The 10,437-nt window shown below is 44.5% G+C and overlaps 1 protein-coding gene across 4 annotated transcripts in view; it reads left to right on the top strand.

The window, feature by feature from the left end:
• Positions 1–265: 265 nt before the first annotated feature.
• Positions 266–10,437, top strand: part of AOAH (acyloxyacyl hydrolase) — a 78,014-nt gene continuing 67,842 nt past the window's right edge. Inside the window, exons 1-2 of one of the 4 annotated variants that reach the window (XM_080579797.1) lie at positions 266–558; positions 1,391–1,545. In XM_080579797.1, the coding sequence (XP_080435923.1) occupies positions 404–558; positions 1,391–1,545 (310 nt within the window). In that variant the 5' untranslated portion in view covers positions 266–403. Of the gene's footprint in view, positions 559–899; positions 1,097–1,390; positions 1,546–10,437 lie in introns of those variants that run through there. The other 3 variants (XM_080579796.1, XM_080579798.1, XM_080579799.1) reach the window with 3 other exon arrangements.

The following is a 10,437-nucleotide window of genomic DNA, read 5'->3' as shown; positions in this document are numbered from 1 at the left end:
ACATTTGCAAGCCAATGGCTTGGTTTAGAGAATGAATATATACAGTGATATATATTCATATTGAAATTGTTAACTTTTTTTTTTTTTTTTTTTTTTTTTTCCAGAGCCACTGGATTACAAAACTGTGGACCACAAGGCAAATTGTTCCCCAGAGCTGAGGCAGACTTTCAGTGACCATCTCTGAAAGCGCCTTAGGTTGGGCTCCCGCTGAAGAGAAACCTTAAGAAGCCATTCACAAAAACCATGTTAAATACTAGAGATGACATGATTGCTGTGGGGTCATATTGATCTGCAGGAGTGGCTGAGGATTTGGCAGGGAATCATTGATTTTAAAGATGAGAAACTGCTGATTTATATTATCTGTGTTTCCCTTTACAGCACCGTTTACGAGTCTGCTTTAATTATGCCTGGGAAGTCTGTAGAGATGCCAAATGAGACAGGCTCCTCATCGCACTTCAGCGTCCTGCAGCGAAAGCCTGCCCACATCTGGGAGAGCCGACTACAAGCCTTCAGGCCAGGGAACGGCTGGCTGCAGCCTCGTCTGGGAGAACAACACAGGCAGGAAAACCCTTTAGCTGTTGTGCCTGCCCGAACAGGGAAAGATCAGCATTTCCAAACCTCGTAGGCAGCTGGCGGATGCACACAAGGCTGGTGGGAGCAGGGCTGCCCCAGCCCGCTCCCAGAGATGCAGCTCACTTCGCTCCCACTGTTGCCATTGCGCCAGCAGCTGCCAGCCCATCCTCCTGACTCGGTCTCTGCCACCAGCAGCCTCTTTCTGTTATTTTTTTTAATTTTATTTTTATCCCATCCTCCCGTATGGAAACCCTGCTCTAAAGAAGCAGGAGAGTATTTATTTATTTACTTATCTGAGCGGAGGAAGGCAGAGGAGTGCTGGGGTGGGGGGGAAGGGTTTTGTGGGTTGTTTTCTTTTTGCAACACTAGTTGCTCAGGGGAGTGTCTTGCGTTATTAATGCTGAGTGGCTCCGGCAGCTACTGTGGTTTTAAGGTCGTTAGTCACCCGCTGCTGGCGCAGGAGAAGCGAGAGCGCTGAGCCAGAGCTGCTCAGGCAACCCTCTTTGTCCCGCCAGGCCGGCAGGTTGGGAAGAGCTGCAAGCGGGGCCGCGGGGCCATGGGGGGGTGCGGAGAGCAGCTGGGGCCGCAGGGACATACCCCCCTCACCATGGCCATGGGGTGAGTGTGGGGTGCTCCCTGCGTCCCGTAGGGGCAGGCCGGGGAGCAGCCCTGCATCATATTTTACACCCCACGGGAGCTGCCAGTGCGACAGGGATGCAGGATGCTCCCCGCACATTAAGGGAATGCAGGTGCACGTGCGCTCTTCCCATCTGATTGTTGTTTTTCTTTTTTTTTTTGTTTCTCTCTCTTTCCTTAGGATGAGGGCCTCTAGGCAGACATTTCTTAATTTATTCTGCATCCTCTGGCTGCTGCTGCTGCTGAAGGCTGCCTCTTGCTCCCCTCTGCCCAGCGGAGACGACTCACTGCCCCCTTTGCTCCCCTCCGGGCTGTACAAAGGACACACCTGTGTCGGTATGTATGCAGGCTCTGTTTGCCTGCCCGGCTAGTTCATTTGTTACGGCACTGGTGAGCAGAGCACTGCTGTGCACATCGTAAATCACTCCTTTATCTGTTCCTACAGCTGTACTGCAAAATACTCAAAGTCTTTGGCGAAATTGTCACTTAAGATGTTGCAAGGCCAGTGTGGGGTCTGGAGTTGTTTTATGATATTGTTTTTGAGCGGCTGCTTCCCAAAGTTCACGTTTTTTTTGCTCTACAGGGAATGGTGTCTGAAGCTCTGGCTTCAGCATTTATAGGTCTGGGACCTGGAAAACAGGTGGTGGTGGCAGTTCCTGATGCTAGTTGTGGGTCAGTCTGCGTAGTGTGTAGCCACAGGAGGACACGCTGTCCCCCGGCTCATGTAGGGTCTCCTCGGTGATTCCGTTTCCCAGGAGACCACTCTTGAGAGTAGCTGGTCCTTGCTTGGGCCACAGAGAAAGGCCTGGAAGGTTGTTGCCCAAGGTGCTCGCATGCTGCAGCTGAAATTCCCCAGGACCTGCCGGCATGGCTGATCCCTGTGCTGGTTTTGGGGCCAAGGGGTGCCAGCAGAGGGGGACACCAGGGTAGTCCCATCTGCTGTGGTCGCTGGCAGCCAACAAACTGCCAGGGCTTCTTCCTCCCATCTCTCCTTCTCACGAGTGCATCTGCACTTCCCATGTGCTCCCTGAACAGGACTGTGGCAGCCCGGCTGGGGCGGGGGGGGGGTACGTTTTGGCAGCCCCCTCCCACAGTACCAACATGCCTGTGAGGATCTCCACAGCAGCTGTGGCTGGGAGCATTGTGCAGCCCTGACACTCCTGACTAATTTCTTCCCAAAGCAGAACTGGTGACGCCAGTGTCAGCGTGACCTGGGGGTATCTCTGCGTCAGGAGGGCTGTCGGTGCGACACTCTGTATGCCTAGAGGGATGTGGCGGCTTGCATCTTTCATGCACACAAATGTATAAACCACATCCATCAGTTAACTTTATGACCCAATGTTTTATATTGTCTTTTTTTATCTTTCGGGGCATTTTTGTGCCGTAAACATAAATCACGTTGCAGTTCTCCATGCCTCAGAAGGCAATATTTTAACCAAAAATTATTTTCATTGTGTCTCAAGGAACACAATTAGAAATAATTCTAAGCTCGATTGAAATTTTGTTGTTGTCGTTGTTTGTTTGTTTCCCATGCTCCCAAGCCACCCAAAGTGTGGGTCTGAGCAGCGCTCAGGCAGGGTGAATGGAAAGCAGAGTGAAGTCATGGTGCTGGGACTCGAGTAGCCCCAGCCAGGGCTCAGCTGCCAGCCAGAAAATGAAAGCAAGTGGCGAAAAGCAGAAATGGCTGCCTGGGACCGCTGCTGCTGGAACAGGTAGTGAGAGGGAAGTGGTGCTTTTTAATGGCCAGATCTTTAGTCAGCTGCATTTTTAATGGCACGGAGGAAAAGGTGAGCATGCTTCCCCTAGGATTATTGTAGCTGAATTTTTAAAATTTCAGATCTGAGTGTTGTCTGCCCTTTCGAGCTACTTCATGAGCACCTAGTTGCCCCATCGAGGCTCAAAAGCCCTAAATGGCCCCCAGAGACTTTCACCACTCCTGTAAGCCACAAGAGAGAAGCCTGCAGGGCATTGAAGTGGCACGAGGCAGGGCTGGTGCCCACAGGCACGCTGGCTGTGATCTAGGCCCAGCGATCACCCCAGGGCTTTGTGGGTTAGCTGCTCTCTTGGCTAGCTCTTGGAAAGTAGGACGAGCTGCCTGTGCCTCTTCCCTTTCACAAAGGGGACAGGGGTGGTGGTTGCACTGGAGCAGGGGTAGCGTCTGGTTTGGTGGCCAGCCCTCCTCAGAGCAGAAATGAAGTCGAGATGCACCACATCTCTGGGAGAGCAAGTGTGATTTCCTTTCAACAGCTTGACCACAGACCCTGTTAGCTCAGTTTTCTGTCTGGGAAGGCATCAGAAGAGAGTTGTGAGAACTTCCGCTGACTTTTTGGCCATATAGACCAAGGCAGCATTTTTAACATTAGAGACGCCTACTGCGAAACGTAGAGGAGTTTTTCTTGAAGAAATGGACTTTCTCAATTAAATGCTTGGTCAGGGGGCTAATCTTTTGAAAACATTTGTCTCATTTATTTTTTTTGTAAGTGAAATGAGGTGTCTGCACATTGAATAGTCATTTCTGAGCACTGCTCTGTGTGCACAACCCACGTGATGGAGATTACTATGTTAATAGCCAGTGCCAGTGAGGAAATAGATGCTCTTTCAGTTACAAAACACAGAAAATATTTTCCATAAAATCTTTCCACTGAAAGTAGCACCCACCTTGAAGAAGTATGTAGAAATTATATGATGGGAGAGCAAAGTACAGCTCTGGTACCCCAGCTGAATGTGTTACAATTTGGTCACCCTTTTTCTGCTCCCCTTGCTAGCGGCACTCCCTGGGTAGGCACCACCTCCCCCAGGATGTTCTGGTCATACTGGGGAAACGGCTGGGTCATTTTTGATGCATTTTCCTGGGGAAAAAAAAATATAAAAAGGCTGCTTCATTCAAAGAACGACTTTTCACAATTGACTTGGTATAAAAAAAAAGCATCTGGAACATGCTCCCCCTAGAAAGGGATTTAATGCTGCTGCCTTTTAGAATTATGGAAAAAAGGGGGCAAGGACCTGGTGATAATCCTCTTGGCCTTGAGATCGGATCCAGTGCTCCTAAGTAATTCCTAAACATCTCCAACCTTCTTTTAAATAGGTACTAGAGAGCAGAGCTTCCACATGGTCTTTCCTTGGCCCTGTCTTCAGAGAAAGCTTCCCAGCACCTGACAGTCTCTTTTCTCCATCCATGAAAGCTGTCTCCTGCCTCCCCAGGCTGGGGAAATGCTCCCTCTTCTGCATATAGTGAAACCAGCTCAGGTTCTCCCTCTGGTCTTCTTGCAGGCTTTGCATGTGATACACTCTTCTGCTTTGTCCTAATGACAGGTGAAATGGCTTTCATACGTTTTCCTCTATGTGAATACCCATGAAGATGTTTTTTCCTCATGCAAAGACAGTGAGTTTATGGTCTGTGCACTGTTTTGGGAGCTGGATGCTAGATTTGGTTTTAGTTTCTGGGTTTGTTTTTAATTGGCAGTATGTCTTAAGGGATTTCTTCAGGACAAGACCTAGAAAACCTCTTGCTAGAAGCAGCCTGAGAGTTTCATTGGGGCATCCGGAGAGCAAGATGCTGTGTGTTTTTCTCTCAGGAATTAAGTATGAGTGTGACCTTTGAATACTCAGCTCAGGCCTTTGACATTTCCCATCTGTTAAATGAGGAAAATACCACCCATTTCACGAGGCAAGTAAACGTTTACTTAAGCTAATGCTAATGTACCCAAAGATAGTACAGTAACCCCCAGTAACTAGTAATGACAATGTTAATATTTCTTTATATGTAAGATGATGTTCATTATTTATATACTATTTCTGAAACTGTTGTAAAGGTTTTATTCCCCTTCTGAATTATGACAGAGCCCTTAAAGTGTCTGCAAATTGTCCTGTACTCTAACAAAGTCAAATTCATCCAGAAGTGTCTGAAGCACCCTCAGGAGAGGCAGAAGTTGCCCTGGAAAACAGGGGAGATGCTGAAAGACAGGAAGGAACTGCTGCATTCATCTCTTCAAAATGGTGAAAAAAGGAAATTCGGGGAACTGTAGATCAGTCAGTTAAGCATCAATTCCTGGAAAACTCATGCAGTAATTAATCAAAATTTTTTCAAAGCACCTTTCAAAAATAAATATGAATAAGAGCCTAATGATTTATCAAGGAGAATCAGTGTCAGACCAACCTAATTTTCTCTGATGACAGGATAAGAGCATGTAGACACAGAAGAAGCAGTAGATGATATAGCTTGATTTTAGTAAGGCTTTTGGAACCACCTCAGCACTAATCTGATGGCTGAGAGTTGTGTGACACTGATTAAGTTTCTACACAGCACAATAAAACTGGTGAATGGCCTTGTTCAGAGAGTAATTACAAATGGCCCACTCCCTATGCGGAAGGATGTACAAAATCAGATCTTTCTTAGACCTCAACTTTGAATGTACTATCATTCCATATTTTGTTTAGCCTGGATAATAGAGTGGTATTAAATTAATAGCTCAGATAAAACTGAGAAGGCTTGCAAGTATAGTGTAGGGCAGGATTATATTCAAAACAGTCTTGAAAACTTGGAGTAGTTGTCCCACAAAAAAAAAAAAAAATTATTTCAACACAGGTATGCAGATGAGGAATGGCTGGCTAGGTAGCATCCCCAGGGAAGATCATCTGGGCTTGTAGTGGCACAATGATGGCATGCTGTCAGGATGAACGCACACACTGCAGACACCAAGATGCGTGAACAGGAGTTAGCTTGCAAGACATGTGAAGTAACCCACTACCTTTCTCAGCACTGACAAAGCCCCTGAGGAATTTCTGCATTCCCTTTTGGGGCTGTGCATCAAGAATGAAGCAGAGTGACTGGAGATTTCAGAGGAAAACAAACATAAACTATAAAGCATGATTGAATAAATTGGAGTTAATTAGTCTAGAGAGGACAAACTTGAGAAAAGATGTTAAATCTGTTCTCAAAAACATTAAAGGGGTGATTTATCCTCCAGGATCCTAACAGACACAGCAATAAATAATGGAAATAAATACTATTCAGATTAGGGGCATTCAGGTTAGGAAGAGTGTATTCCAGTGGTAACAATAAGTAAGCACTGTCATCAGTTCCTGAGGAGGCCGTAGAAGACCTCATTAGAGGTCTTAACATTTCTGTGTCTACCCTGTCCCTTAGGAACAGCACGGACACCATTGATTAGCTGCTAGACTAGAGGTGTGTGTAGGATGGCTTCTTCCCGGACGGCGTTTCTGGCTCTCTCTTGTGTGACTGCAAGCATCATTTGCAAATAGCAGAGTTTATTTATTTTCTCCCCAGCAGCAGGCTGCCCTGCTCTTTTTGCCGATTAACTTTGGCTGCCCTTTTTGGAATGAGGCTATTAGTCAGGAAGTGCTTGATACACCCGGACAGCAGCGCTTTCCATCTTCTTTGCTAGCAAAGTGAGATCCTGTGGGTCAGCAGCCAGGGAAGCAAATTTCACTGCCTTTGTGCTCAATATAATGCCGTTCTCAGTAACCTTCATGGGTTACCTCTTCCGTTCACCCATGAGAATGTAATTCCTAATGTATGAAGATGTGTGGTTTTCAAACATATTTTCAGCTCCGGTTATATTAAAAAATGGATGTTTCGGAGCTGCCCAGCTGTACAAAACACCAGCTCCCACCTGTGTTGATTTGTGTGATAGTCGATGTCCCCAGCAGCTCGCCTCTGTCTAGCTGTGTGTGGATGCGGGGATGAAATACGCCCGCAGAGTGGCAGCAGGACCAGTGGAATTTGGAGCTCCCAAAAACTTTATGCAGTGGGATTCGCCAAAGGGGGCTGAAGGCTTTTCATCACCACGCTCAGACAAAGCGGATGTGTGCATATTGTCTGGGGAGGCACCATGACAGCACCTATAATACACACCTCGATGAGTCCTGTAAAAAGGCCATGCCCGATATCGGTGTAGCACCACGATGGATCTCACTGAAAGTCTGGGCTTGGTTTCGATTGCAGTTAACTCGGTATCAAGCTGCAGCACCTCTGTTCACTTCACTGACATTGGTCAGTTAACACAGTAGCAAAACTTTGTCTGATGATCAGCAATAAATAGCAAATTTAACTGCAGCCTTTTTTGCTACGATTGTTCTTCGGACAGAAAAACCACAGGCATGAGTAGTGCGGAAGATATGAAAGCAACTCTTAAAAAGGAAATATTTTCTACAGCAATTTGTATTTTTCAACAACTGATGGTAAAAATTTAATTTTCAAGATCACCGCAAGTCCTATTGAAAGTTTATGACTCTAAAATGTAAATATATCTACTGATCTCAATAAAAAGGTGTGCTTTGCATACCTACCTAAATACGTACATTTGGGTGTAAATACACACACATATATGTGCATAAACAGACATGGGTAGTCTTGTATGTCACTGATGCTTGCCTTTAGTATATGTTTTCTTTAATCTTATTTATTTAGTATTGTCTGTTTGATTGCTGATTGCCACAACATGTGTGCCTCCCACTCCTGTTCATATGTTAGCCCTACACAGAACTTCAGAACAACCTGCTTATATTTAAGGCAATCATTTTCAGTGCTTTTAGGAACTGTACATCTGAAACAAGTTTTGTGCATTCCAAATCTTAAAATGGTCAAATCTTTGAAGACTGGATGAAATTATCCATGTGGCTTACTGTTTGGCACAGGACAAGGGAACAGTCCCAATGTCAAGAGATAATAAAACTGCCTCTGCCACCATTCAGGCTTCAGTACATTTTTAATACTCTTCCCAGATTTGAAAATGAAAAATATGTTAATGGCACACATACATTTTTTTAATTAATTAAAGTAATTTTCCATTGGAAATGCCTGGGGTTATAGATCTTGTTAAATAGGGCTCTTTAAAGTATACTACAGGAAACACCAGGGATGCATTTAGCTGGCAGGTATAGATACCAGAGTGTTCCACTAGATGGAAACTAAATTTTCTGTACCAGCGTAACGATATCAGAGTCCTCATAGGACGTCTTAAGGAAACAGTAATGAATGAGTAGAGCTCTGAAGCTCAGGGTCTAAAGTGTCTTACTGCTGTTGCATGAGCTGCAGAGGCATGAGCAACAGAAATGATAATTGATATTCCAGGGTTAGCTATTTTTGTTACAGAGCTATGATACACTTGAGATACTGCTATATTGACATCAAAATTTCAAAAACATCTTTACCCAGTATACTATATGTGATTTTATGCCCAGTGTCAGTTTTGGGAGTACTATACCATTTAGCATTTTCAGGATATTTTATGACACTTGGCAAATTTATGGCAAAAAAGGTCTTGTATACACCAACATATTAGAATACAGATACCTATAATTATATTCCATCACATCAGTATCTCTATGAAATACAATACCTCTAACTGTGAATGGAATAAGAAACAAAGTCTGAGTTAAAAGACTTTCATAGTCACATCCCTTTCTAAATAGTCTTTCAAAGCAACAAACGCTGCAGATGCACATGGAAAATAACAATCCTAACTTTGCTTATACACTTACATCTGTTGAGCTGACTATTTGCATGCTGGAAGGAAATCCAGAGATTTCAATGGGTTGTTCTTTGAAGGTATCAGCTCAGTGCTCAGAAGCAGCAGTAGAATGCAAAATGGGTATGGGGAAGTATTAGGAAAGGTATATATAGTGGAAAAGAAATCTTTCCTGTATTGGGCATTGAATATCCATGGTCTGTCTGCACCTGGAGTACCCATGTACAGTTTTGTTCCCCATCTCAGGGGAGAAAACAGTAGACCTGCTGACTTCTAATTAGCTCCCCACACTCATTTCAAATAGGAATGCCTTATTTGGGGTTGAACTGGACCTGGATTAGGCAAATTAGGAAAGAGATGTTTTTACTCCAGAACATTAGCATCAGCATGAGAAGTCACAATATGATCTGATACACTTTGTAGACTACCTCTGGGAACTCGACCTCTGTATAATTCATTTTAAAAGATGTACTGGAACCCACAACATGAAATGATCGTCCGAAATGGAAGAAGTGAAGCCCATGTTTCATGAAAACTTTCGTCTTCTACATAGAACCAGGAATGTGATAGATGGATTTGTTTTTACACGGGCTTTACTGCTGCAGACAGGTATTTGAGGCAGAGGCCTGTTCACCAAGTGAGGCTCCAGCTCCTGCCACACAGGGAGCAGGCAGGGTAACTACAGCCTAGTGGGCAGGGCTTGTGGAGAGCTATTTGTGTCCAAGGCCACTTTTCTTGGCTTATTTCCTTCTTGTGCTTCAGGGGTACAGCTAATTTATAGCTGGGGAATGGTGATATGGCTGGATGGGCAAGAAAAGACTCCAACACTCACGAGCATGAGCAAAAAATGGCAAAGGAGGATGTGCTAGGTGCCAGAAATCCATTTAACAGGACAAAAATATCCACAAATCCAAAACTCAGAAAAGCATCTCTCAGCATCCAGACACTCCTTGACATCTGAAGGTATAATTCTAATTATAGATCCTTTCAAACATGTGCAGCAGAAGTGGATTAAGTTAAATAGTCTGTTCAAACTGCCAGAGGCTTTGTGGCTAGGAAGTGAATCTCTAGCTCTGATTTTATTATTGGGGTATGATTTTTTTTTCCAAGAGTATTGGAAACATCATTTTATTATTACATGCTATTTTCAAATACACAGGGAGAAGTACTTCCTGATGTGTATTTTCAGATTACTGCTGCTGAGCAAAATGGTTATGGTTCTCTCTTATCTCTTCAGAAATTAATAGCAGATGGGACAAACTACCACTAAAAGAGACAAGTGTTTTATTAATACCAAAGTCTAGTTTCTAATGGCTGGTAGGCATTATACCACCAATGAATTTCTTCCAGAGAAAACATCCTTCAGCCTGGCAAGGTGTTGAAACCTGTTATTGAAGTGTGACAGCAAAGTCAATTTCTTGAAACTTGTTTCTAACGAAATTCGTATGCAACTACAAAAAAGAAAAGTTGAGCTTTTCATCATCTTTGATTATGAAGCCTATCTACCCAGACCCAGACCAGACCCTACACTGCAGGGAAGTCCAGGAAACTGCCCTAGGGTGAAGGGTGTTAGTGATTGGACATTCCTTGCTGAGAGGCACTGAAGCACCAATTTGCCATCTGGACAATCTCTCCAGAGATGTTTGCTGCCTGCTGGGAACCCACAGTCATGATATCACGAAGAGGCTACCAAGCCTGGTAAAGCCAAGGAGCTAAAACCCATCCCTACTTTTTCATG

The sequence above is a fragment of the Anser brachyrhynchus genome, assembly GCF_964034855.1.
Source record: "Anser brachyrhynchus genome assembly, chromosome: 2".
Lineage (NCBI taxonomy): Eukaryota > Metazoa > Chordata > Aves > Anseriformes > Anatidae > Anser > Anser brachyrhynchus.
This window is presented reverse-complemented; position numbering and strand designations above follow the sequence as displayed.